Raw genomic sequence first — 27,047 nt, 5'->3', positions numbered from 1 at the left:
GCAGACAGAGAAAACAAATTCATTATACTCAGAAGAATCAAGGTGAGAAACACAACAGGTTTCCTGTGAGAAAAAATGAGGTACAACTGGAGTATAACAATGACTGACAGATTTATTTTGCTTTAGGTCCAGATATTTTTTAGCATATTTCTGTGAAGTGGGATTTTTAATTCAAAGTAAAATGTGCAGTTCTATTTCTTTCCAAAGCTTCCATTAAAGACCTTTGATCTGCTTGTCACTGAGCCAGCTGCTGCTCTTGCAGTCTACAGCTGTACACCCATAAAAATGCCCTTTGTATTTAGATCTCTTGTGCTCAGTGTGTTAAAGGCCAATTTTACTGTCAAGTTGCAGTGTCTTAATAACATTAGTTACTCAGTTTCTTATTTTTACCCTCTTTTTCCCTCCATGATTTGATTATTCTTAAGTATTCAATTAAGTATTTTTACAGTCTGGAACAAAGATGACTTCCCAAAAAGATGTCCTGAGAAAAAATCTGAAGATAGTCCATGGCTGTCCCATCACCTATGCTTTTGCAAACAACTGGGAAAAGATTGAACAGTTCCAAAGCAGGCCAGATGACATTGTGATAGCCACTTACCCCAAATCAGGTGAGTTTTGTGGCCTGACAAATGCACGTCTGACTTCAGCTTTTGTTCCCTGAAAATTAGCTTCTCTACAAAATCGCTAACATCCTAAATAAAATTAGTATTCCTAAAAGTCGTCTAGCCATCTACTTTGAGGATATTAAAATGGACATTTGGGGCATAGAAAGAGAAACTCTGCAGAATTAATTTTCTAAGATAATATATTAAGGTGGCAGGCTTCCAACTGGGACTTTTTGCCCCCAGATTCAGGTGAAGGTAATAAAAATGTTGTCTTTTGCCACAGGTACCACTTGGGTTAGTGAAATTTTGGACATGGTTCTAAATGATGGAGATGTTGAAAACTGTAAGCGAGATGTTATAACTGTGAAAGTTCCAATGTTGGAAATGGCTCTTCCTGGACTGGGGACTTCAGGTAATTTTAAATCACCCAGAATTTATAATTTTGTAGTAGTATTTACATCACATATTAAACACTGTATTTGTGATGTCCATTCAAGGAAAATGGAGTATATTTGGTAACATAAAATGGAAGTTTTGCAAGCAGTACAATAAGCAAGGCATACAGAGAAACTGTAGCTTAGTCCATTGCATGCACATCCAGGTATGCTAATCAAAGATAAAATAATTTTGTTATGGAAAACAACTAAAAATCTCATTGATAAAAAAACCATTTGTTATCTTTTACTGAATTTTGTTGTATAAAATTTGGCAGATTAGAACAGTAATTTCTTAATTTAGAACATTGCTGTAATTAAATAAATAAGAAGTACCAATGTCTCATAAAACATAAAATTTATTATTAATACAATTCATTTTTCATTGCACAAATATTTACTGAGTTCTTCTAAATAACTGTGCACTGTTCTATGGACTAGATAAAAAATGATCAGTAGGGGCTTCCCTGGTGTCACAGTGGTTAAGAATCTGCCTGCCAATGCAGGGGACACGGGTTTGAGCCCTGGCCTGGGAAGATCCCACATGCCGCAGAGCAACTAAGCCTGTGCACCACAACTACTGAGCCTGCACTCTAGAGCCTATGCTCTGCAACAAGAGAAGCCACTGCAATGAGAAGCTCTCACACTGCAACGAAGAGTAGCTCCTGTTCATGGCAACTAGAGAAAGCCTGCACACAGCAACGGAAGACCCAACGCAGCCAATAAATAAATAAATAAATTAATTAATTAAATCTATTTTTAAAAAGTCAGAAAATTAGATATCCTATCTCCAAGTAGCTTACAATAACATTGTGACATTAAATAAGTAAAGAAACTAGCAATATACGAATATTGTTAGCCTAACATATCCAGAGAATAGGGCTCTACGAAAGGGAACATCAGCAAACTTTACTTTAGATTGGTTAGTTAGGGATATCGGCTCTGAATGGAGACCTAAAGCTTTGCACAGTGCTAGAGAAAGCATATTTCAGGAAGATGAAGTATTAGGTATGGGGGCCTAGATGCAGAAAAGACCTAGGTGTAGTCCAGGGACTAAAAAATCAACCACCACCACCAACAACAACAACAATGAGAGAACGGAAAAGTGAGAGGCAAAACAATTGGAGACGGGGCAGGGACAGATCATGCAGGGCTTGTAATTCTTAAGAAATACTCAGTGAGCTAAGAGAGAATCAGCAGAGTAGGGTATCATGTAAGCAATTGAGAAGGGTTCAAAAAGCGAGGGCTAGCTTTCAAATGCTGCTAGAAACCTGGGATAAAAAGACAGTATTATGGTGGTGAATGTCTATCAATGTAAACATCAGAATTCAAATTATCTCCCCTACTGGAGCTAGTTACTTCCACAGGCAGAGAAGGACCAGCTGAGAGGGTATATGATTCCCTCTGTGTGGTTGCCTGAAGTCAGAGAGCAAATGCTAAAGCTTGAAACTAAAGGATTATTCTGGGACAAGCAACCAATCGAGTGAGTTAAGACTCCAGAACCATAGAAAAGTATGAAATGAAAAAGTGATAGAATCAAAGTAATCAGGGACAGGGGAGCCAGAGATTACTGGTGAGAGACAGAGGTTGGGGATGGGACGTGAGGCTGTGTAGCATCACCAGAGAGTGAGTAGGTGAGATTTGGCAGGTAAAGGAGAGTAAACTGACACTCAGATTTCCTCTGCAACCTGAATGTGTATATTTGTGATGTCATTACATATTCCCAACATTCACATTTAAGTATGTAAAGGGTTCATTTAAAGGACCTCATGTGGCAAAACAATCACAAGACAGAAGAGGTTGAGCAATCTTTCAGTGAAGTTAAGAGATGGAAGAGGAAGAACAGATAGTGAAAACTTTATAAAAGAGACACATAAAATTTCAAGTCATGGACACTGAGGCAGAGTGAGTTGTGGAAGATTATGATTTCTCATTTTTATATGCTGGATAAAGTAGCTGCAGCTACCAGGTCAGTAGAAACATAAGGAATTAGCTGGTGGAATTTTACAGGTGTATAATTAATAGTTCCAGATAAAATCCAGGATACCCAATTAAATTTGAAAATCAGATAGATACTTCTTTTAATTAGTATATTTCAGATATTGCAGGGGAGATACTTACAGGTATCTGTTGTTTATGTGAAGTTCAAATTTAACTGGGATTCTTGCATCTTTATTTCCTAAGTCTGTCAACCCTATCTACATTGATATTAAGGGGTTCTTCTTGACACCATGTGCTATGAACTGTTCTCTACAGAATATTCACTGGTGAACATAACAAGCTACGCTTCTGCTCTTATGGACTCTCCATTCCAGTGCGCATTTGGGAATGAGGATGGGAAGAGGCATGGGAACTGACAATAAACAAATAAATAAACATAAACTGTGAGACAAAATATGGGCTGTATAGAACATTTAAAAAGGATGACTTATTTGCAACTGAGTGGCTTTTAAACATATGTAGTTAATTTTGTGAACAATTGAAGCATAGGATTGCTTTGAATGAGTGAGTCATACAATTTGGGGCAGGTGTGCCTTTGTATGCAAAATATGTGAAGATGATATATATAGGATTAACAGGTAATCTAGAGGTTAGACTGGGTGTAAGTAATATTGTGAAAAAATGTACAGGACTGTAAGATTGACTGGATGTGAAACCTGAAGGAGGAGACAAGAATAATTGAGATTTTAGGGACTGACGACTCTATATGGGATGACATCATTAACAGATAAATCTGGGAAGTGATAAAGGCCACTGAGTCCATTAAAAAATCATAAATTAAGGGTAATCACAGCTCTTCCTGGTCCATGTCAGAAATTCTCTGAGTATGCCTTTACCCCAAAAGTGCCCTCAGACTGGCCAAGTCACTTATAGATTGATCTAGGCCCCTGGGATCTTCCTAGCTCTTCATGTAGAAAATAAATGGATACTTTCTGTCACAAGGAAGTTCATATAACCCTTAACCAAAGACTTAATTTGAAACTAAGTTCTATTACTTATTAGTTGTATGTCTTTAGAAATTTCAGCCAGCACCTAAAAATTGCACAAAAATTTCATTTTTTATATGCGTAATATATATATATATATATGACACATAAAGGAAATAATGAAAATGCAGGTACAACAGGTGATGCTCTACAAAGATCTCATCTATACTACAATAGCTGCTGCATAACAATAGCCAATATGAGAATTACCAGTTATCAATATCTCTACATACAGGAAACATTTTTGTAATTACTTGTAATAATGCAAAGGCATGATAAAACTCCAAATTGCTAAGGTTGGTATTATTACTTGTCATTTGGGAGGTGGTTAAAATGAAGCCTAGAGACTCTGGGATACTTTCAGATATTTCATGATGAGTGATAAAGTTAGGATTTGAGCCCAAAGAGGCTAACTGCAGAACCCAAGCTCTTAACCATTAGAAAATATTGGCTCTTAGAATCCAGATAAATGATGCTTGAGATTGGTTCAAAATTTAGCAGCATTATATACTGGTCAAAAATATTTTGAAAAGTTGGTTAAGAAAATCCAGAAACGCAGGTTCCTTGGAGACTCTAGTATCTCCATAACCAAACTAAATTTCCCTAGGTATAGAGCAATTAGAGAAGAATCCATCACCCCGGCTTGTGAAGACACATCTACCAATTGATCTCATTCCTAAGTCTTTCTGGGAAAACAACTGCAAGGTATACTCTAAACCACAAGTAAATTTTTTAATGTGACTTTTAACCCTTTTTCACTCACATAGTAAGTAAAGTAATTGCTCAAATGTTTTGTTTATCTGTTACCATGAGAAGTGAGCTACATTAAAAAAACGTGTTTCGATTAAAAGAATACATTTTAGCCTAAACGTACATGCTCAAGTTTTCCAAGGTTATGAAGCAACAAAATCCTTATCTCAGCACAATATTGCTACTATTATTTCCCAGCTGTCTTATATAGTTTGACCTTCCCTGAAAACTCAGCATAAGGATATCAATTCTTATTTAATAGTTTGGTAAAATTCTTCAGTGAGACATTTGAGCCTGGATATTTGCTTCGGGGAAACTTTTAAATTTAAAACTCATTTTTTTTCCAATAATTGTGAAGCTATTCAGATTATCTATCTGGCTTTTGCTAGTTTGTGATATGTGAGGAATTCTAAGTTGTTGAGTTTTGTAGTGAAATGTTAATAATATTCCCATCTTATTCTTTCTTTTAACAGACTTTATTTTACAGCAATTTTATCTATTTTTAAAGCAAATTTATTTTGACAGAAAACTGAGAGGAAGTTAAAGAGGTTTTCCATATATCCCTTGCTCCCACATATCCATAGACTCCCCATCATCAATATCTCTGACCTCTCACCAGAGCGATACATTTGTTACAATTGATGAACCTACATGGACACATCATTATCACCCAAAGTCCATAATTTACCTTAGGGTTCACTATTGGTGTTGTACATTCCATGGGTTTGGACAAATATATGATGACATGTATATACCATTATAGTACCATACAGTGCAGTTTCACTGCCCTATAAATCCTCTGTGCTCCACTGATTCATTTTCTCCCCTTAACCCTGGCAACCACTGATCTTCTTATTGCCTCCATAGTTTTGCCTTTTCCAGTATGTCATATTGTTAGAATCATACATACGTAGCCTTTTCAGATTGCATTCTTTCACTTAGTAATATGCCTTTAATATTCTTCCATGTCTTTTCATGGCTTGATAGCTCATTTCTTGTTAGTAATGAGTAATAGTCTATTGACTGGAGGTACCAGGGTTTATTTATCCAGTAACCTACTGAGGGACATTATGGTTGTTTCCAAATTTTGGCAATTATGAACAAAGCTGGTATAAACACTCATTTGCAGATTTTTGTGTGAACTTTATTTTTCAACTCCTTTGGGTAAATACCAAGTAATGCAATTTCTGGATCATATGGTAAAAGTATATTTTGTTTTGAAAGAAAAAAGTGTCTTATGAAGTAGCAGTACCATTTTGCACCCCCACCAGCAATGAATGAGATTTCCTGTTGTTCCACACCCTCACCAGGGTTTAGTGTTGTCACTGTTCTAGATTTTGGCCATTCTAAAAAGTATGGAGTTGTGTCTCATTGTTTTAATTTGCATTTCCCTGATGAAGTAAGATGTTTGGTATCTTTTCACACTCTTATTTTTCTTTTAATAGCTGCAAGATTTGTTGTGATATCCCCTGTTTTTTATTGATACTAGTAATTTGTGTCTTCTCTATTTATTTTGTCAGTCTTGTTAGACGTTTATCAATTTTCTTGATTTTTTTTAAAAGATCCAGCTTTTTGTTTCATTAATTTTCTTAATATTTTCCTGTTTTTAATTTCATGGATTTCAAACCTGTTGGTTTACATGCCTACTATATGTTACTTTTTTTCTTAAACAAAATATCATGTATTTGATTTTTTTCATCCTCTCCCTGCAGATGATTTATCTGGCTCGAAATGCCAAGGATGTTGCAGTCTCATTTTACCATTTTGACTTAATGAATAATTTACAACCTCTTCCGGGAACATGGGGAGAATATCTAGAGAAATTCTTGACTGGAAATGGTACGATGGCCTTGGCTAAAAATTAATGTCATTTTTAAATTATTTTAAAAAATAATATTAACCATTACAAGTACGAATTTTCCTTTCAAAACACTTATTTTTCCAAATCAGTAACAAGTACATTCAAATACCATTTAAAAATTAAATCAAATACATCTAATATTTTACTATGACATTCAACATATAAACCTGGTATTAAACATTGGCTTAATGAAAATATTCTTGAATCTCTTTTCAGTTGCTAAAAACTCATTCTCAGTTCCTGCTCAGAATAGAAATTGTTTAACTTGCCCAAATCATTAGTTAAATCTGTTACAGATATATTTATAGTACTTAGGTAAATAATTGATTGAGTACTTCATAAAAGAATAGTTTTCTTCTGTGTGAGGCTAAGTATAACCTATTAGAGGTCAATGTATTTTCATTTGAAATGCTTCTTTTGTACTTAATATTTTTAAAATCTGATTATACATCCATAAATGGCTGATGGTATATAATTGTTTAAATTGGCTTTACAGTCTCAGTTCCCTTGAGTACTAAATTCCACAAAATGTTTGTACACTTTGACTTATTGGTCACAAACAAATCTTTGATTTGATGAATGCTTATGGAAGTAGACTGTTTCTCTGGTTTTAGTGGCCTTTGGCTCCTGGTTTAATCACGTTAAAAGCTGGTGGAAGAAAAAGGAAGAACACCCAATACTTTTCTTATTCTATGAAGATATGAAAGAGGTAAAATGGTAGAAATGCATTCTAGATAATTCTTTAGCTACATCCTGGGGTAAAAGGATTATTATATTTTTTCAACTTGGACTCTATGGAGTCCAAAATGACATGATTGCTTTGCCTATTTTCCTTGCCTACTTACCCAAATCTGGTTAAGGTCATTAATGACAATAACTGAAATCAGGGACATTTTTATCCTCATCCTTCTTAACCATTGTGTTTCTTTTGAGCACCTTTTCTTTTCGAACTTCTCTCCTACATTTAATTGGTTATCACACTGTCATGGTTTTCCTGTGAATCTCTATCACTTACTCATTTTTCTTTTTGAACTCTTTGCTATAGTTTGATGATCATGTCCAAGCCCACTGTTGCCAAAACTATTTATGTACTAATGACCCACCAAAAACTCCATTTTAACTTCTACCCTGAATTCAAACCCATGTTTTTATTAAAACAACCCTCAAATTTAACATGTTCAAAACTAAACTCGTCTTGCTTCTCTCTCTCCAACAGGTAATCCTTTTCCTTTATTCTCTCTTTTGGTTAATGATGTTTGGTTGTTCATTCAGAGTTCAAAGCTTGAAAGTAAATTGTCCTCACTGGCTTTCATGTAGCTGATATGGTTCCACTATATCCTGAACATCCCATTGTTTCACATGCTCTAACTATTATATCTTTCAAATGTGTCCTTCTCCTTTACATCAGCTCGGTGCTTTGTGACCACCTAGAGGGGTGGGATAGGGAGGGTGGGAAGGAGAAGCAAGAGGGAGGGGATATGGGGATATATGTATATGTATAGCTGATTCACTTTGTTATACAGCAGAAATTAACACACTATTGTAAAGCAATTATACTCCAATAAAGATATTAAAAAAAAAAAAAGACAACAGGGCTTCCCTGGTGGTGCAGTGGTTGAGAGTCTGCCTACCGATTCAGGGGACGCAGGTTCGTGCCCCGATCCGGGAAGATCCCACATGCCGCGGAGCGGCTGGGCCCGTGAGCCATTGCTGCTGAGCCTGCGCGTCCGGAGCCTGTGCTCCGCAACGGGAGAGGCCACAACAGTGAGAGGCCCGTGTACAGAAAAAAAAAAAAAAAAGACAACAAACTGAGATTGCAAAAAAAAATACACATGCACATACATTCACCACACACACACACACATACATAAACACACAGAGAGTTAATAAGACATATTATTAAATGCTGTTGCTTCCCTACTACATATCAGATACAGTCCAAATCCTTCAGCAGGACATCCAAGGATGTTCTCAATTTTACCCCAATTCATCTTTCTTGATTCATAGCCTCTCCCACTCCTATAAACAACTCAGCTCTAACTGCAACCACTTTGCTTTTTTTCTCCCTTGAACACACTGTGAGAACCTATACCTCCAAGAATTTTAACTATTTTCCCTGCTGGGAATTCACTCTCCAACCACTCAGCAGACTGCATCTTGGTAAATTCTGACTCATCTTTCTAAACTCAGCTTAGATGTTACCCCCTCAAAATCTTTCTAGATATATCTATGTAGATTTTAACTTAGCTTCCTAAAAAGTTATAAATATTAAGTTTATGTCATTAGAATCTGAAAAAATGATTTATCTCTCAGATTTTTTTCTTCTTATTCTCAAAGACCAATGAATAATTTAGGTCTTGATATCTTTGCAACTTCATTGGAGTTTGTTTTTAATAATTTACATCCAAGCAAGATTTGATCAGTATTCACACTTTAAAAAATACCTGAAGTTTTCCCTGAATTTATTATTTTTGTTTTTAAATATTATTATTAAGAATAAGAAAGCAATTTTGATGAAGAACAGAAAAATAATGGCAGAAGGAACAAAGATACTAGGTCCCTAAAACATTTACATTTCAAATCTGATCACAAATTGAGCTTAAAATCATTACTATAATCTTTTTCTCTAAATACTGTTAATATTTAGGCCAAGATTTATTGTTATTGTACTTTGAATGAAAACTAAAAATATAAGATTTAGTACAAACAAAATATTCCATTCTACTTTTACTAAACATAAATTGTTGATTTTTCTCATTTTTATGATTTTTTTCACATTATGTTAATGAGTTATTGTGTACCATTTTCTAGCATATGTCTCTTTACCCACTGATAGAATCCAAAGAAAGAAATCAAGAAGATTGTTAGATTTCTAGAGAAGAACCTGAATGATGAGATCTTGGATAAGATCATCCATCATACCTCCTTTGAAATGATGAAGGACAACCCTCTGGTGAATTATACACATCTACCAAGTACAGTGATGGATCACAGTAAATCCTCTTTTATGCGCAAAGGTTAATATTTTGCTGAGTTTAATTTTCCTTTTTGCTTTCTTATGAATTACTCTGAAGTGAGGATTAGCTTTGTAATCTCTATCAAGTTACTTAGCCAATTTTGGCATCAATTTCTTCATCTGTAAAATAAGGACACTAAAAATACCTACCACAAAAGTTGCTGAATTAGATTAGAAATTATTAAAGGAAATAATGCATGTAAACACGTTATTAAAATATCTTGAGTACTTGATACATATTTCTCCTTCTATTTACTACCCTGCTAAAAGGGAGTGGTTTTGTCAATTCTGATGTGAGTCATTCCAAATTTTTTATTACTAAATCTTAAATCTTTGTTTAAATTGTCATAGGCCTCCTTCTCCTCCCCAGTAATAAACTAATGTCACTCAACACAGTACCATCTTCTTTAAAGACCCCTTATCATTTAGAAAGCAGTGGTCATTTTGTTAAGAAGGATTCACCAAGAGTAATAACATTTTTTTACCATATGGGAAGTTTTTCCTCCCTAAAAATACTGTCTGAATTATAGGAAAACATGGAATCTAAAATTAACTTAAGAAAATGACAATAGAGAAATATGACATTCACTGTCAAAATACAGCTCTATTTCCATTAAGGCAAATACTGTATATTATGGTTTATTGTATATGGCTTGTGTCAAAAATGTGTTATTAATGATAAAAATAATGCATTTAACAGATTATTAACTAAAATTTGAGAAGTTATCCACCTAGTCTTGCCACCTTTCTTTTCAATGTCCTTTACTGGATTGGAGAGAAAAAGATAAAATTTCAGCTGGTGTGCCGGGAAGTAAACATAACCCTAGGAATATATTGTGCATATGAACATGTGGATCAAAACCCTCAATTTTGAAAGAGTTATATGATTACAGATATTTCTAACACAGTTTTCTCTGTACCTTAGTGTAGTCCTATACTAAAAACACTAAATTATGTTTTTCTTTTAATTTTCAAAAACACTGCACTTAAAAAATAATCTGTGGTATAAGAGGGCAAGGCAAATTTTTCATTGTAAATGGTGCATTACAAGTTTGAACAAATAAGACTGATAAATGCACAACACACACATAACACACACACATGTTTTTCTTGTGGAAGAAACAGAGACAAAAAACGTCTTTAATTAAACAAGGCAAATTTTCATTATGCCAGACCATTGAATGTAACTTCCAGGAGAGTTTTATCCCCAGTCGTATGAAAATTGATATGATCCAATGATATCTCATTAGGGTATAAAGATAGATGAGATAAGCTCAGTATGTGGATTCCATGCTTTCACCAACTTCAAAGGAAAAGGGTATATGAGAGAGATAGTCTTTACATCCCCTCTGGGAGTAGTGAAGAACATAACCTTTGTGGTGAGATTGCTCTGGGATTTATCGAGGCTATGCCACTCACTGAACCTTTGACTTTGCATATATTAATAAATCTGCCACAGTTTCGGTTACATCACTGACAAAATGAAGAAAGGAATAACACCTATAGCACAAGTTTTGGGGGAGGATTTTGGGAAAAGATATATAAGCATTTACTATATTTTTTCTGACCAAAAATGATATACACAAAAGTAGCAAGTCATATTAGTCTAATATGTTCTAATCTAATAGTTCAAGATTCATCTATTCATTTATTCATTCATGCATTCAATAACACTTAAAGAATACCCTTTATTCATTAGTTAATATTTATGAAAAGCTCTTCATGAACACCTATATGCAGCTCATATTCTCTAGAATATAAATGACATGTACATCTACCTCAAGAAGCTCATAATATAATACAAGAGGCATGCATGTAATGAATATTGAAAAGGGCTCAAAAGTGAAGAATGGACAAAGGGCCAAGCATAGTTTGGTCTTCAGTCTTGAAGGAGTCCACGCTGGATAAATCAAATTCAAAATTTAGTCACACAATAGTAACGATGTTAGGGAGAGGATAGATAATGCCCAATGTTTATGCCTATGTCCCAAACAGCAACAAAACAGAAAACCCTGAGATTTGGCAAGAATTTATTTTATCAAAAAAATTTTTATACTTCCCTCACTCTTGTGAAGCAAATGTGTTTGTGTATATAGTATTTATACTCAAAATAGAAGATTATTAGACTACTTTATATATGACTCTTTATTGTTTAAATATGCACTTTCTCTTTTCAGTGACATCTTTAGAGGTGTACTATCCCAGATATGCACTACCCTCACATACATTCCAAAGAACTATTATCATTTGGTGAAAACAGAATAAAGTAAAAAACCAGGGAAACAACCTTGTCTATGGGGATATTTTTCATTAAAAGGGTTTTAAATCTTCATGAAGCAATCATGGGTTAATAAGGCTTGAAATTCAACACTATTATATTTAATATTAAAATTTGCAAAATTAATGTTTTCCTCCAAACCCATTAGCAGTACATTAAAAATTTATTAATTTTCCAAATATATATTTTTAAGCATCCAGTATAAAAGATTAAATGTAAATTTATATCCCAACAGTTTCACCTTTGTAAAAATGGTTCAGGGATTTTATGTGTTTGATTTTAATGCTATTCTTCTCCTCTAAAATTAAAATAAGATATATCTAGTGAATTCAGGAAACACAAATATCATCCAAATATCATAACATCCTCATTTATTATTTTTGTGAAATGATACTTATCAGCTTTCTGTTTCATGGTTTGACTGTGCTCTTGACCAGGTCTTTGTACAGTTTCCAAAAGTAACTCATGAAATAGAATACTCCCTGACCATTGATCCAGTGGCCAGTGGTAACCCCATGACCTAGGACAATTAGAAACACTAAAAGAATCTCTTTTAGGAAACTATTGTACAGCCCATAAATTTAGACAAGAAAATTAATCTTTCTTATGTATTTTTAAAAGCCAGACTCTGCACCTTATTTTTGATAAAGGAGGCAAGAATATATAATGGAGAAAAGACAGCCTCTTCAATAAGAGGTGCTGGAAAAACTGGACAGCTACATGTAAAAGAATGAAATTAGAACACTTCCTAACACCATACACAAAATAAACTCAAAATGGATTAAAGACCTAAATGTAAGGCCACACACTATAAAACTCTTAGAGGAAAACATAGGCAGAACACTCTATGACATAAATCACAGCAAGATCCTTTTTGACCCACCTACTAGAGAAATAGAAATAAAAACAAAAATAAACAAATGGGACTTAATGAAACTTCAAAGCTTTTGCACAGCAAAGGAAACCATAACCAAGATGAAAAGACAACCCTCAGAATGGGAGAAAATATTTGCAAACAAAGCAACTGACAGAGGATTAATCTCCAAAATTTACAAGCAGCTCAATATCAAAAAAACAAACAACCCAATCCAAAAATGGGCAGAAGACCTAAATAGACATTTCTCCAAAGAAGATATACATATTTCCAACAAACACATGAAAGGATGCTCAACATCACTAATCATTAGAGAAATGTAAATCAAAACTACAATGAGGTATCACCTCACACCAGTCAGAATGGCCATCATCAAAAAATCTACAAACAATAAATTCTGGAGATGAGGTGGAGAAAAGGGAACCCTCTTGTACTTGGTGGGAATGTAAATTGATATAGCCACTATGGAGAACAGTATGGAGATTCCTTAAAAAACTAAAAATAGAACTACCATACGACCCAGCAATCCCACTACTGAGATTACAAATCTTTTCTTTTGGTATACATTAGCTTTTCCTTCATAATGAAAATATTTTATTCATTCATATGTTTTCTTATTTGTAATTTTTAGGGATTACAGGTGACTGGAAGAATTACTTCACTGTCGCCCAAAATGAGAAATTTGATGCCATTTATAAGAAGGAAATGTCTGAAACTGAACTTCATTTCCGCACAGAGATTTAAAGAGCCTAAACTGAAAATTTGAAGAGAGAAGTCTGACCTGCAGTGTGTTGAAACAGGGACAGTTATGACTTGATTTGGGCAATTGAATGGTTTTATAAAGGGGAAAAAATGTGCTTTTAAAACTTTGATTTTTCAGTGTTGTTAATCAAGTCCCCACTCACCAAGCTTCCAAATTCCCTAAGATTAGGACAAACTGTTACCTTTTTGTACACTATTCCTGCCTTTTCCTAGAGTAGTACTGACAAGAGAGAAAGTTTCCTACTCAATCTCCATATACTGTGGTTTAAAATGAAGTTCTACTCCCTACTAACCTAGCCCAAGAAATGCTGCTTTAACAGTCACACTATGTTTCCTAGCTCTGCCCCAATTTCCCTTTCCTAAAAACTTGACCCTGGACGTTCTCTTCCATTGCTGTCTTCTGGGTTTCATGTTGTTCCCTGAGTCATAGCTCATCTTGTAATGCCTCTCTTGGAATTATATGGTTCATGTCCTAGATAGTATGGTTCAGATTTTGGAAATGTTATTTCCATACCTGATTTCTGTTTATTCAAATTTCTAATTTCTGAGTATGTAATTTTTGAGTCTCTAAAGGTGAAAGATCATTATTATTCTCCCTAAGGCTCTCCCCTGGGAACAGGAGCTCTGGTCTGAGAGTCTGGGTCAAGGGCTGGAACCTGTTTCCTATGGAGAGTCCTTCCAAAATTCAACAGCTTCTTCTGAATTCCTGAGAATTTCTTATTGCCATGATACGTTTACCATTTGGGAACTTTGGTTTCTTCATCTTGTGTCTGAACAGATGTGTATCCCTTAATACCACTTTCAATACCCCACATATAATCACATCTACTGCTAAAACTTTCCCAATCTGGTGCCCACAAGAGACTCTCTAGGCTGAATCTCCACCTACACCCTCCAGACCCAATGTCCCTTCTACCTACTTTTCCACACTTAGGTCTATCTGCTGGTCTCTTTGATAGATGTTTCTTTGAAACATAAGTCTTTAAGTAAATGTTCATATGTTTTAAGGTAAATTTTACAGGAAATGTCTCATTTAAAGAGATACATTAGCATTCTTTTATTTTTAATTGAAGCATAGTTGATTAACAATATTATATTAGCTTCAGGTGTACAATATAGTGAGTCAATTTTTTATAAACTGTACTACAAAGTTATTACAAAATAAAGATTATATTTCTCTGTGCTGTACAATATATCCTCGTTGCTTATTTATTTTACACATAGTAGTTTGCATAGTTTAATCACATACCACTATTTTGCCCCTCCCTACTTCCCTCTTCCCACTGGTAACCACTAATTTGTTCTCTACATCTCTGAATCTGTTTCTGTTATGTTATATTTGTTTGTTTTATTTTTTAGATTCCACTCATAAGAGATAAGGTAGAGTATGTCTTTCTCTGTCCAACTCATTTCACTAAGCATAATACCCTCTAAGTATATTTACATTATTGCAAATGTCAGAATTTCATTCTGCCTATGACTCAGTAATATTCTGTGTGCATATTTATCCATTCATCATCTTCTTTATACATTCTCAGTTGATGGATACTTAGGTTGCATCCATATCTCATCTATTGTAAATAATGCTGCTATGGACATTGGAGTGAATGCATCTTTCAGATTAGTGTTTTTGTTTTCTTTATATTTATACACAGCAGTGGAATTGCTGGATCATACGGTCATTATATCTTTAGTTTTTTGAGGAACCTCCATAATGTTTTCCATAGTGCCTGTGCCAATTTATTTTCCCACCAACAGTGTACTAGGGTTCCCTTTTCTCCACATCCGTGCCAAAACTTGTTATTTCTTGTCTTTTAAATAACAGCCTTTCTGACAAGTGTGAGATAATGTCTTCTTGTGGTTTTGATTTGTGTCTCTCTGATAATTAGAAATGCTGAGCATTTTTTTCATGTCCCTGTTGGTGGTCTGTATATCTTTTTGTAAAACTGTCTCTTCAGGTCTTCTGCCATTTTTTGATTAAGTTGTTTGTTTCTTTTGATATCGAGTTGTATGAACTGTTTGTATATTTTGGATATTAACCCATTATTAATCATATAATTTTCAAATATTTTCTCCCATTCTCCCAGTAGGTTGTCTTTTCATTTCCTCTATGCTTTCCTTTGTTGTGAAAAATGTTTTAAGTTTAACTAGGTCCCATTTATTTATTTTTACTTTTGTTTCTTTTTCCTTAGGAGACAGAACCAAAAAAAAAATATTGCTATGATTTCTGTCAAACAGTGTTCTACCTATGTTCTCTTCTAGGAGTTTTATGGTTTCAGGTCTTACATTTAGGTCTTTAATCCATTTTTATTTTATTTTTGTATAAGGTGTTAGAAAATGTTCTATTTTGACTTTTTTACACATAATTGTCCAGTTTTCCCAGTATCTCTTATTGAAGAGACTACCTTTTCTCCATTGTATATTCTTGCCTCCTTTGCCACAGATTAATTGACCATAAGTGTCTGGGTTTATTTCTGAGCTCTTTATTCTGTTCCATTTATCTAAGTGTCTGATTTTGTGTCAGTATCATACTGTTACATTACTGTAGTTTGTAGTGTAGTCTGAAATCAGGGAACATGATACTTCCAGCTTTGTCCTTTTTTTCTCAAGATTGCTTTGGCAATCCAGGGTCTTTTGTGGTTCCATGTATATTTTAGGATTATTTCTTCTAGTTCTGTGAAAAATGTCATGAGTATTTTCTTAGGGATTACATTAAATCTCTAGATTGCTGTGCATAGTATGGACATTTTAAGAATACTAATTCTTCCAATGCAAAAACACATGCTACCTTTCCATTTTTTTGCATCAGCTTCAATCTCCTTCATCAATGTTTCATAGTTTCAGCATTCAGGTTTTTCACCCACTCATGTAAGTTTATATTTTTGATGAGATATTTAAACAGTATTTTTTTTCTTGCTTTCTCTTTCTGATAGTTTATTATTAGCATATAGAAAAGCAACATATTTCTTTATATTAATCTTCTATCCTGCAACTTTACTGAATTCATTTATTACTCCTAATTATTTTTTCATGGAGACTTTAGAGTTTTCTATACACAGCATCTTGTCATCTGCAAATAATGACAGTTTTACTTCTTACCTTCCAATTTGGATTCATTTTACTTTTCATGTTTTATTGCTCTGGCTAGGGCTTCCAATACTATGTTAAATAGAACAAGTATGCTAGAGTGGGCATCCTTGTCTTTTTCCTGATTTTAGAGGAAAAGATTTCAGCTTTTTACCATTGAGTATGATGTTAAGTGTGGGTTTGACATAAATTAAATAGTCTTTATGAATTCCTCTATACCAACTTTGATGAGAGTTTTTATCTCATCAAATAGGTGTTGAATAGGTGTTAAATTCTGTCAAATGTTTTTCTGCATTTATTGAGATCATCATGTGAATGTGATGTATCACATTGATTTAAAAGTATTGAACCATCCTTGAATCCCTGGAATAAATTCCATTTGATCATGGTGTATGGTCCTTTTTATATATTGTTAAATTTGATTTGCTAACATTTTGTTGAGGATTTTTTCATTTATATTCATCAGAGATATTGGTCTGTAATTTTATTTTTTTTTTTATTGTCTTTGTCTGGTTTAGGTATCAGGGTAATGGTGGCCTCGTATAATGTATCTGGAAGAGTTCCATTCTCTTCAATTTTTTGAAATAGTTTGAGAAAGATAGGGATTAGCTCTTTTTTACGTTTGGCAGCATTCCCACTGTGAAGCCTTCTGGACCTGCACTTTCATTTCCTGGGAGTATTTTTTAATTACTAATGTAATTTCACTACTAGTGATCAGTCTGTTTCAGATTGTCTATTTCTTCCTGATTAAGTCTTGGAAGACTGTATGTTTCTAGAAATTTCTCCATTTCTTCAGAGGTTGTCCAGTTTGTTGCCATATAACTGTTCATTATACTCTCTTGTGATTTATTGCATCTCTGTGATATCAGTTGTTATTTCTCCTCTTTAATTTCTTATTTTTTTCAGTTGGGTCCTCTTATTTTCTTGATTAGCTTGGTGAAAGATATATTAGTTTTGTTATCTTTTCAAAAAAAATCTCTTGGTTTCATTGACCTATTTTGTTTTTGTGCTCTCTATTTTATGTATTTCCTCTCTTATCTTTATTATTTTCTTCCTTCTGCTCACTTAGGGCTCTGTTTGTTCTTCTCTTCTTAAAATTCCTTTAGATGGTTGATTAAATTTTTTTCTTTTAGGTAGACCTGTATCACTATAAACTTCCCTCTTGGAACTACTCTTGCTCTGATTTTCAAAGTTTTGTTTCAATTCTCATTTGTCTTGAGGTATTTTCTGATTTCTTTTTCCATTTCTTCATTGACCCATTTGGTTTTTAGTATCATATTGTTTAGTCTCCACATGTTTGTGCTTTTCCCATTTTTATTCCTGTAATTGATTTCTAGTTTTATACCATTGTGGTCAGAAAAATTGCTTGATATACTTTGTATCCTCTTAAATCTGTTGAGACTTGTTTTGTGGCCTACCATGTGATCTATCCTGGAAAATGTTTCATGTCCATTTGAAAAGAATGTTTATTCTGCTGTTTTCAGATGAAATATCCTGTAGATACATATTAAGTACAACTGGTCTAATGTGTCATTTAAGACGACTGTTTCCTTATTGATTTTCTGTATGGATGATCTGTCCATTGATGTAAATTATGTGTTGAAGTCTGCTATGATTATTGTGTTATTGCTATTTTCTCCCTTTATGTCCATTAATATATGCTTTATATATTTAGGTGCTTCTGTATTTACTGCATATATGTTAATGAGTGTTATGTCCTCTTCTTGTATTGGTACCTTTATCATTATATAATGCCATTCTTTGTCTTTTATTATAGACTTGGTGTTAAAGTCTATTTTGTCTTATATGAGTATTGCTACCCCCACTTTCTTGTCATTTCTGTTTGCATGAAATATATTTTTCCATGCCTTCACTTTTAGTCTGTGTGTGTCTTTAGCCCTGAAGAGAATCTTTTGTAGGCAGCATACTGAATGGTCTTGTTTTTTTAATCCAATCAGCCATACCATGTCTTTTTATTGGATCATTTAGTCCATTGACATTTAAAGTGATTATTGCTAGGTATGTCCTCATTGTTACCTGTTTTTTGGTTGTTTTTGTCATTCTTCTCTGTTCTTTTCTTCTTTCTTTCCTTGTGGTTTGATGATTTTCTTTAGTGGTATGCTTGTGTTCCTTTCTCTCTAGTTTTTGTGTGTCTGTTGTAGTTTTTTTATTTGTGGTTACCATGGGCTTCCTATATGTAGACCTATAACTGTACCTACTTTTTTTTTTTTTTTTGCGGTATGCCGGCCTCTCACTGTTGCGGCCTCTCCCATTGCAGAGCACAGGCTCTGGATGCGCAGGCTCAGCAGCCATGGCTCATGGGCCTAGCCGCTCCGTGGCATGTGGGATCTTCCCATACCAGGGCACGAACCTGTGTCCCCTGCATCGGCAGGCAGACTCCCAACCACTGCACCACCAGGGAAGCCCTGTACCTACTTATATTAAACTGGTAGTCATTTAAGTTCAGACACATTCTAAAAGATATATATATATATATATATATATATTTTTTTTTTTTTTTTGCGGTATGCGGGCCTCTCACTGTTGTGGCCTCTCCCATTGCAGAGCACAGGCTCTGGATGCACAGGCTCAGCAGCCATGGCTCATGGGCCCAGCTGCTCCGTGGCATGTGGGATCTTCCTGGACTGGGGCACAAACACGTGTCCCCTGCATTGGCAGGCAGACTCTCAAGCACTGCGCCACCAGGGAAGTCCAAAGATCTATATTTTTTTCTCCCCTCCCCCCCTTTTTTAATGTCTTATTTTACATCTTTATGTAATCACTTGAAATGTCATAGGACTAAGCACTCCAGTCAAAAGACATAGTGTTTATCCCTTTATTGATTATTTAGTTATATTTGATTTTACAATTCTTAGTCTTTTAATCATTGTTCTAGCTTACTTAAGTGGTTGATCCTCAGCCTTTACTATATATTTACCTTTACTAATAAATAAACTATATTTACCTTTACTAATAAATAAAAGTAGGATTTTTCCTTTCCTATAGACACTTCTTGCCATAGCCTATTATTTTTCACTTAGAGAAGACCTTTTAACATTTCTTTTAGGATAGGTTTAGTATTGATGTGCTCCTTTAGTTTTTGCTTGTCTAAAAATTTCTTTATCTCTCTTTCAATTCTAAATGATAATCTTTCTGGGTAGACTATCCTAGGTTGCAGGTTTTTCCTTTTCAGCACTTTGACTATATCATGCCACTTCCTTCTGGCCTGCAAAGTTTCTGCAGAAAAATCAGATGATAACCTTATGGGCATTCCCTTGTATATGACTTTTTTTTTCTCTTGCTGCCTTTAGAATTCTCTCTTTATCCTTAACTTTTGCCATTTTAATTACTATATTTTTTGGTGTAGGTCTGTTTGCATTCATCTTGTTTGGGACCCTCTGTGCTTCCTGTACCTGGATATCTATTTCCTTCTTTAAGCTTGGGAAATTTTCAGCCATGATTTTGTCAAATACATTTTTGACTTTCTTCTCTCTCTCTCTTCTCCTTTTGGGACCCCAATAATGCAAATTTTGGTATACTTCATATTTTCCCAGCAATCCCTTAAGCTATTCTCATTTTTTATTTTTTTTAAAACTTTTCCTGTTCTGATTGGGTGATTTCCATTATTTTATCTTATAGATAACTTATGTATTCTTTGGTATCACCTTTGTCTTTCACAGCTGAGCTCTCCACTTGGCCACTCCCACTTTTGTCCTAGTGTGGAGCTGCACCACAGAACAAGTGGGGCCAGTTAAAGTACTAGGTGTGGGTTGGGACATTGGTTGTAACATTCCTTACACCAGTGTAGAGCTGCATTGTAAAGTAAGTAGGGCCAAAGTGGCGGCTCAGCTCAGGCTGTGGCGTGCACCAGTGTGGTCACAGGAAAGTGGCCTGTGACTTATGCAGTTTCAGTCTGCCTTCTCTCCCCGATTTGGGGAATAAGCAAGTGTGTGCATACTCCTCATGAGTGGAGTCCAGGCTTCCCACAGTCCTCCTGTTAGTCCCACCAGCATTTCAACAAATCTAGGGGACTTGTCTTCCCAGTGCTGGACCCCAGGGCTGGGGCATCCAATCTGTGGCTCAAACCACTCACTTCTAGGAAGGGTCTCCGTCCATGTAATCTCCCTTTTTTTATGAATCTTCTCCCAGGGGCATAGATCCTGACCATATCACTTCTCTTCCCTTCCTACTTGATTCCATATGGACCTTTCTTACAACCTTCATTGTGCAATAGTCTTTTTGCCAGTTCTCAGTTAGTTTTCAGTGAGAATTATTCCACATATCGATGTATTTTTGATGTGCTCATAGGGGGAGATGAATTCCACATCCTCCTACTCCAACATCTTCATCTCCTCTTGATTCAATTAGCTATTAAGTCCAGATATGATTACACACTGATAAAATCATATAGAATTCAGCATCAATACTACCCTTGTTCAATTTTGTATTGCTATAAGTGTTGAAAAATTACTATAAATAAGTAAATAAGATGATGGGAATTTTCCCCCCAATGTCATTCAATTCTCTAAATTAGTTCTGACAAAACTCACACATCAAAAACTATCAAAATCATAAAAATGTTAAATATATATTGGATGACAACTCTCTTAGACACTTCTTCTTTGTTATTTGCTAAAAGCAAAGAATTGAAAGTCATCTGATGTTCAAAAGGATTTTCTACCCAGTAAATAGAATCATGCTTTGTCTCAATTCTAATAAGGGTGTTAAAATGACTTTACCAAGACTTATCATAAAATTTTTAATTAGTGCTGCTGCATTTTCACTTAAAGGCAAATTATTTAACCCGAAAAACATAGAAAAAATTGGGAAAAGAAAGTATTGGGAATTGATGTGTCTGTTTCCAATTCAACATTTTTGATAAAATGTTTTTGTTGTTGCACACTTTATTTTTTAATTTTTTAAATTTTAAAAACATTTAATTTTTTTCATTGAAATATAGTTGATTTACAACATTGTGTTTGTTTCAGTTGTACAGCAAAGTGATTCATATATGTACATATATATATATTCTTTTCCACACACTTGAAATAAATTTTCTTTAAAACTTTGGGATTCATAATTAGCATATTAAATCTGCCATTTAATTTTATTGGTAATGTCAGTCCATATTGTTATACAATTAAATCAGATTTATTTTTATTAGTATTTTATTGTTTCAAGAACACTAAGATTAGTAGATAAAAACTACTATATATAAAATAGATGAACAATAAGGTCTTATTATATAGCCAGGGAATTATATCCAATATCCTGTAATAAACCAAAATGGAAAAGAATATGAAAAAGACTATATATATATATCTATATCTGAATCACTTTGCTATACACTAGAAACTAACACAACATTGTAAATCAGCTATTCTTCAATATATATGTATATAAAGGCTTGGTTAGTTCAGGTTAAAAAAAAAAAAGAGCAATGAAGAACAGTCAAGTAAATTCAGACAAATGGTAGAAGTCTACAGTATTCACAAGCATCCTCATTATCACAGCTTCTCCTTTCCAGAATTTATAGAATTATAAGCTAATTGCTTAAACCTCAAAATTTTTAGGTACATTGAAAAAAGTATCAAGTGATTTGCAGTTCTAAGGATGGTGTATTTTTCAGCATTAAACTCTCTAAAGAGAAGACCATATTAAATTAATTTTATTATGTAATAGAGGGACAGGCCTTAAAGAAAAAGAGAAATGGCTAGATTTTTCATTTACTAGACCTCAGTTAGACTTCTATTTTCATCTTCTAGTCTAATTAGCAGTCAGTCCAGAAGTTTATGGATCATATTCCATGGACTCCCCAGAGTCTTCAAAGAGGCCAAGGGACTGGGAATGCAACAATGGAGTGAGGGGCATTTGGCCTCCCCTCTCTAATTTCAAATACAATAATTGTGCTTTTTTTTTTAACTTTTCATTTAGGACAATTTTAGATTTACAGAATTATTGCAAAGGGGTAGTACAGAGAACCTCACACCTGGATACCTCACACTGTTTCCTCTATAATTAATATCTTATATTAATATGACATACTTATCATGATAAATGAACAAATATTGATACATTGCTATTAACTAAAACCCAAACATTATTTAGATTTACTTGGTTATTCTCTAATGTTGTTTTTCTGTGCCAGGATCCTATTCAGGGCATCACATTACATTTAATCACTGTGTTCTTAGGTTCCTCGTAAGTGTCAAAATCTTCTCAGGCTTTCTGTGTTTTTGATGATCTTGACAGTTTTGAGGAGTACTCAACTATTTTTTAGAATGTCCCTCAATTGGTATGTATGTGATATTTTTCTCATGATTATACTGAGGTAATGTTTTGGGAGAAAAAGACTGTAGAGTTAAGGTACCATTCTCACCATACTAACTATATGACCTATCAGTATTAATGTTCACCTTGCTCACCTGGTTGAAGTAGTATTTATCAGGTTTCTCCACTGCAAAGTTACTCTTTTTTTCTCCCTTTCCATATTGTACATTTTGGAAGAAAATCAGTCTGCAGCTCATATGTAATAAGCAGGAAATAATGCTTCATCTACTGAAAGGTGTAGTATCTACAGAAATTAGGATTACTCTGTGTGGGAGATTTTTAAATTCTCAACCATTTATTTATTTAATGATTTATTTAATCAGTCAGGGCTCATACATAATTATATTATACTTTTGGTTATGTCAGTAATACTGTATTTCCTTGCTCAAATTGTTCCAGTTCTTCCATTGGGAGCTCTTTCAGTTCGCTTCTGAATCCCTTTGACATACCCCCATTATTGTAGAGTTGTTTTTATTTGCTTATTTGTTTTGAGCACTTTATTAATTTCTGGCACTACAAAATGCTCCAGACCCATCTTGTATATTCTGTGTCCTAGTTGTAGAATCAGCCATTTCTCCAAGGAGCTTTGCTTCCCTTTTTTGGAGAATGTTAATAGAAATCAAGATTTGGGTGCTATGTATGTTTATTGCTACTTGTGTTGTCATTGCTCCTAAGCCCTCTCAGCTAACAGAACAGGAGTTATATGTGTGTATACTAACCTGTGGATACACATATATTTATAAATATTTCTATAGGTCACTATCTTAGTGATATTAAGTAACACATGATTCCATACTGATGTCTCCAACAATAATCCATTAGACAGGAATCATAATCATTGTTATATTTTATATTTTATTGCCATTTTTATTGATTATTTCTTTTCATTTTAAAATTTTATTTTATATTGGTGTATAGTTGATTAACAATGTTGAGTTAGTTTCAGGTGTACAGCAAAATGATTCAGTTATACATATATATGTATCTATTCTTTTTCAAATTATTTTTCCATATAGGTTATTACAAAATATTGAGTAGAGTTCCCTGTGCTATACAGGAGTTCCTTGTTGGTTATCTATTTTAAGTATAAGAGTGCGTACATTTATTAAATGTCAGACAATCTTGTAGAAGTATTAGTACACTCATTTTAAGGTAAGGAAACAAACTTTGAACTAAAATTCAAAGCTATGTCTGCTTGACTCCAAAATGTCATTCTTAGTCATTATATAACACTACATAAAATTACATATAAATAATCTCCTTCAGATATTACATATTTGATTACCTTTCAAAACATTCTCATAAACATAATTAGAGGGCTTCCCTGGTGGCGCAGTGGTTGAGAGTCTGCCTGCCGATGCAGGGGATGCGGGTTCGTGCCCGGAGAGGCCCGCATACTGCAAAAAAAAAAAAAAAAAGAAAAGAAAAGAAAAAACGAAAACAAAAACATAATTAGATAATGGTGTCCAAGCTGACAATACGAAGGTTCCAAGCTCCATCCAGTCTCAGAGTCCTACTTTTGAAGGGACACTGCCTGCAAACCTATGAAGGTTAGATTTGTGAATGTTTTTCCTCTATAAACTATGTCATAATTGGTACTTGTTTATTATTTAAAGATGAAATAGCTTTGTTCAATCTCATCTAGGTTAATGTACATTTCGAGTGATATAATTAGGAAGGAATGTCCCACGTAAAACACATAGAGTCTAAATAAATGACTAATAGTTTTTGTAATGCAACTTATTCATAAGATAGGGTCTGACTGTGCTCTGTCCTGTTTTTCCCTATTCAGGGAGGAAGAGAACAAGCTGTCATAAATCTTATGGAGAAGATTCCTGTGTAACTTTGAGTATGAGAGAAAGAGGACGAGAAAGAACAAAATATTTCCTTGCAACTTGTATCCTCTTTATCTCCTCCCTTCTTCTGCTCCTAGTAGTATGAGTACCAAAATTCCTGAGCTTATTGGAAACATTTGTAAAGAAAGTAAGGTTCTTGGGGTTCTCCCTGGAGATTTTGATAAGATAGCCTAGACAAAGCCCCAGATTATGCATTTTTTATGAACACCAAAGGTGATTTAATGGCTGTGTTATCTATTGCTATTTCCACATGACAAAGATTAACTATTCTTGTTTTTCAAGTAACTGCCAGAGAGGTAAATTAGAGAGAGAGACAGATAGATAATGACACTCCTTTTGTACTGATTGGATTCATATTTGAAAATGCAAAAAAATAAACAAATAAAACAAACTCAGTGGTTTAATATAATTTGAAAGGAAGAAGGAAGTTAAGTGAATTATACAACTCAACATTGGGCCTTTAGCCAAATGTACACTGTGTTTCAAAATAAAAGAAATGGGTAACTTTTCCAAGTACAGTTTGTCCAGTGTGTGAACTATTCACTAAGCTTAAACAATTGGTGTAGATTCAGTTACATTGAGAACATTTTTGCTCATTTCCTGGGTAATTATTCCTTCTATTGTGTAAGAGCTAAATTTCTAAGTAGATTAGTATGTGTGAATACTGTACTCTCCCATTGTTTTGCCTGAATTGTTCTTAATGACATACTTTGGGGTCTTGGGTTTGAAGCACATTGGACCTCTGCAAAGAATCCAAAACACAAGGAAAGTAAACCAGAAAAAGACAAAAATATAGTAAATAGATATAAAGTAAAATCTTTTCATAGCTGCCTACTGGTTCAGGCATAGTATTTGAGTGGTCCAAAAGTTCTATCCCAATAGCTGAATTTTCCACCTCCAGCATGAGTTTACTTTTTTGGAAGTATAACAGACACACAGAAGTGTACAAATCTTAAGTATCCAGATAAATTTTCCCAAGTAAACCTATCTGGGTAACCATATCCATATCTCAAGAAACAGAATAATATCAACATACAAGAGCTTTCCCCTCTCTTGTACCCACTTTCAGTCAGTATTTCCCACAATGAAAAGCACAATCCTGATTTACAAAATCATAGATTTGATTTGTTTTTTTTGAAATTTATATTAATAGAATGATACAGGTGGTCTCTAACTTTCTGACTTTTTTCACTCAACATTATAATTGGGAGATTTAGCCATGCTGCAACAGTTGTATTTTTTTATCTCTATATAGTACTCCATTGTTGAAATATACCAATATTTATTTGCTCTTGATAGGCATTTGAAGACTTTCCTGTTTGGTTTTTACAAATATTTCTGCTGTGAACATTCTAGTTCATATTTTTGGTATATATATATATATATTCAATGCAGTTTCCTTGAGTTCAACCTAAGGGTTAAATTGCTAGATAATATGATATGCACAGGTTTAAGACATACCACCAAAGAGTTTTCTAAATTAGTTGTGCTGATTAATAACTACACTAACAGTGCATGAGAGTTTTAGTCCCATATTCTCCCCATCACTTAGTATTTTATGTAATTTCATTTTACTCACCTTGGTAAGTTGTATTATGCTGTGGTTCTAATTTATATTTCCCTGTTGATTAATGGAGTTGAGTAACTTTTCATGTTAATTTGTCATTTTAACATCCTTTTTTGTGAAGTGCCATTTCAAATTTTTTGCTTGTTTTTCTATGTGCTGGCTTTTAAAAAATTAATTTGAAAGATATATGTGTCTTTGTGTATATGTGTGTGTGTTTATACATATTTATGTATATGTATATAGGTGTACAGTATATACATTCTGTAAGTCCTTTTTGTATTATCTGTATTTCAAATATCTTCCCTGATTCTGTGACTTGAGTTTTGGTCACTTTATGGTGTCTTTTGATATTCTTGGTCCAATTTATCATTTTTCCTTTATAGTGAGCATTTATATCTTATACAAGAATTATTTGCTTACTATCAGGTCATTCCAATGCTCTAGTTTTTTCTAAAATATTTATTGCTTACCTTTCACATATAAATCTACAATCTGTTTTTATTGTAAGACTCCAGATATGTTTTCCCCCAATAAAGATACCCAGTTGACCCAGTACAATTTAAAGTTGACACTTGAACAACATGGGTTTTGACTGTATGGGTCCACTTATACATGGATTTTTTTTTCCGATAACTGTAGG

The 27,047-nt window shown here is 34.0% G+C and overlaps 1 protein-coding gene across 1 annotated transcript; it reads left to right on the top strand.

Moving 5' to 3' along the window:
• Window positions 1–460: 460 nt before the first annotated feature.
• SULT1B1 (sulfotransferase family 1B member 1) lies at window positions 461–13,549 on the top strand. Its single transcript, XM_030880733.2, has 7 exons — window positions 461–608; window positions 889–1,017; window positions 4,634–4,731; window positions 6,489–6,615; window positions 7,252–7,346; window positions 9,474–9,654; window positions 13,437–13,549. The coding sequence occupies exons 1-7, from the start codon at window positions 461–463 to the stop codon at window positions 13,547–13,549; spliced, it is 891 nt and encodes a 296-aa protein (XP_030736593.1).
• The last annotated feature ends 13,498 nt before the right edge of the window (window positions 13,550–27,047 follow it).

The sequence above is a fragment of the Globicephala melas genome, chromosome 5 (genome assembly GCF_963455315.2).
Source record: "Globicephala melas chromosome 5, mGloMel1.2, whole genome shotgun sequence".
In the NCBI taxonomy this organism is placed as follows: domain Eukaryota; kingdom Metazoa; phylum Chordata; class Mammalia; order Artiodactyla; family Delphinidae; genus Globicephala; species Globicephala melas.
The sequence above is the reverse complement of the archived record's forward strand: the minus strand, read 5'-3'. Positions and strand labels throughout refer to the sequence as shown.

Excerpts from the sequence above, each read along its gene's own strand:
- SULT1B1 (XM_030880733.2), top strand. The coding sequence starts at position 461 with ATGACTTCCCAAAAAGATGTCCTGAGAAAAAATCTGAAGATAGTCCAT. Across the intron at positions 609-888 it reads AGCCACTTACCCCAAATCAG|GTACCACTTGGGTTAGTGAA; the intron begins GTGAGTTTTGTG and ends CTTTTGCCACAG. Across the intron at positions 9,655-13,436 it reads ATCCTCTTTTATGCGCAAAG|GGATTACAGGTGACTGGAAG; the intron begins GTTAATATTTTG and ends TGTAATTTTTAG.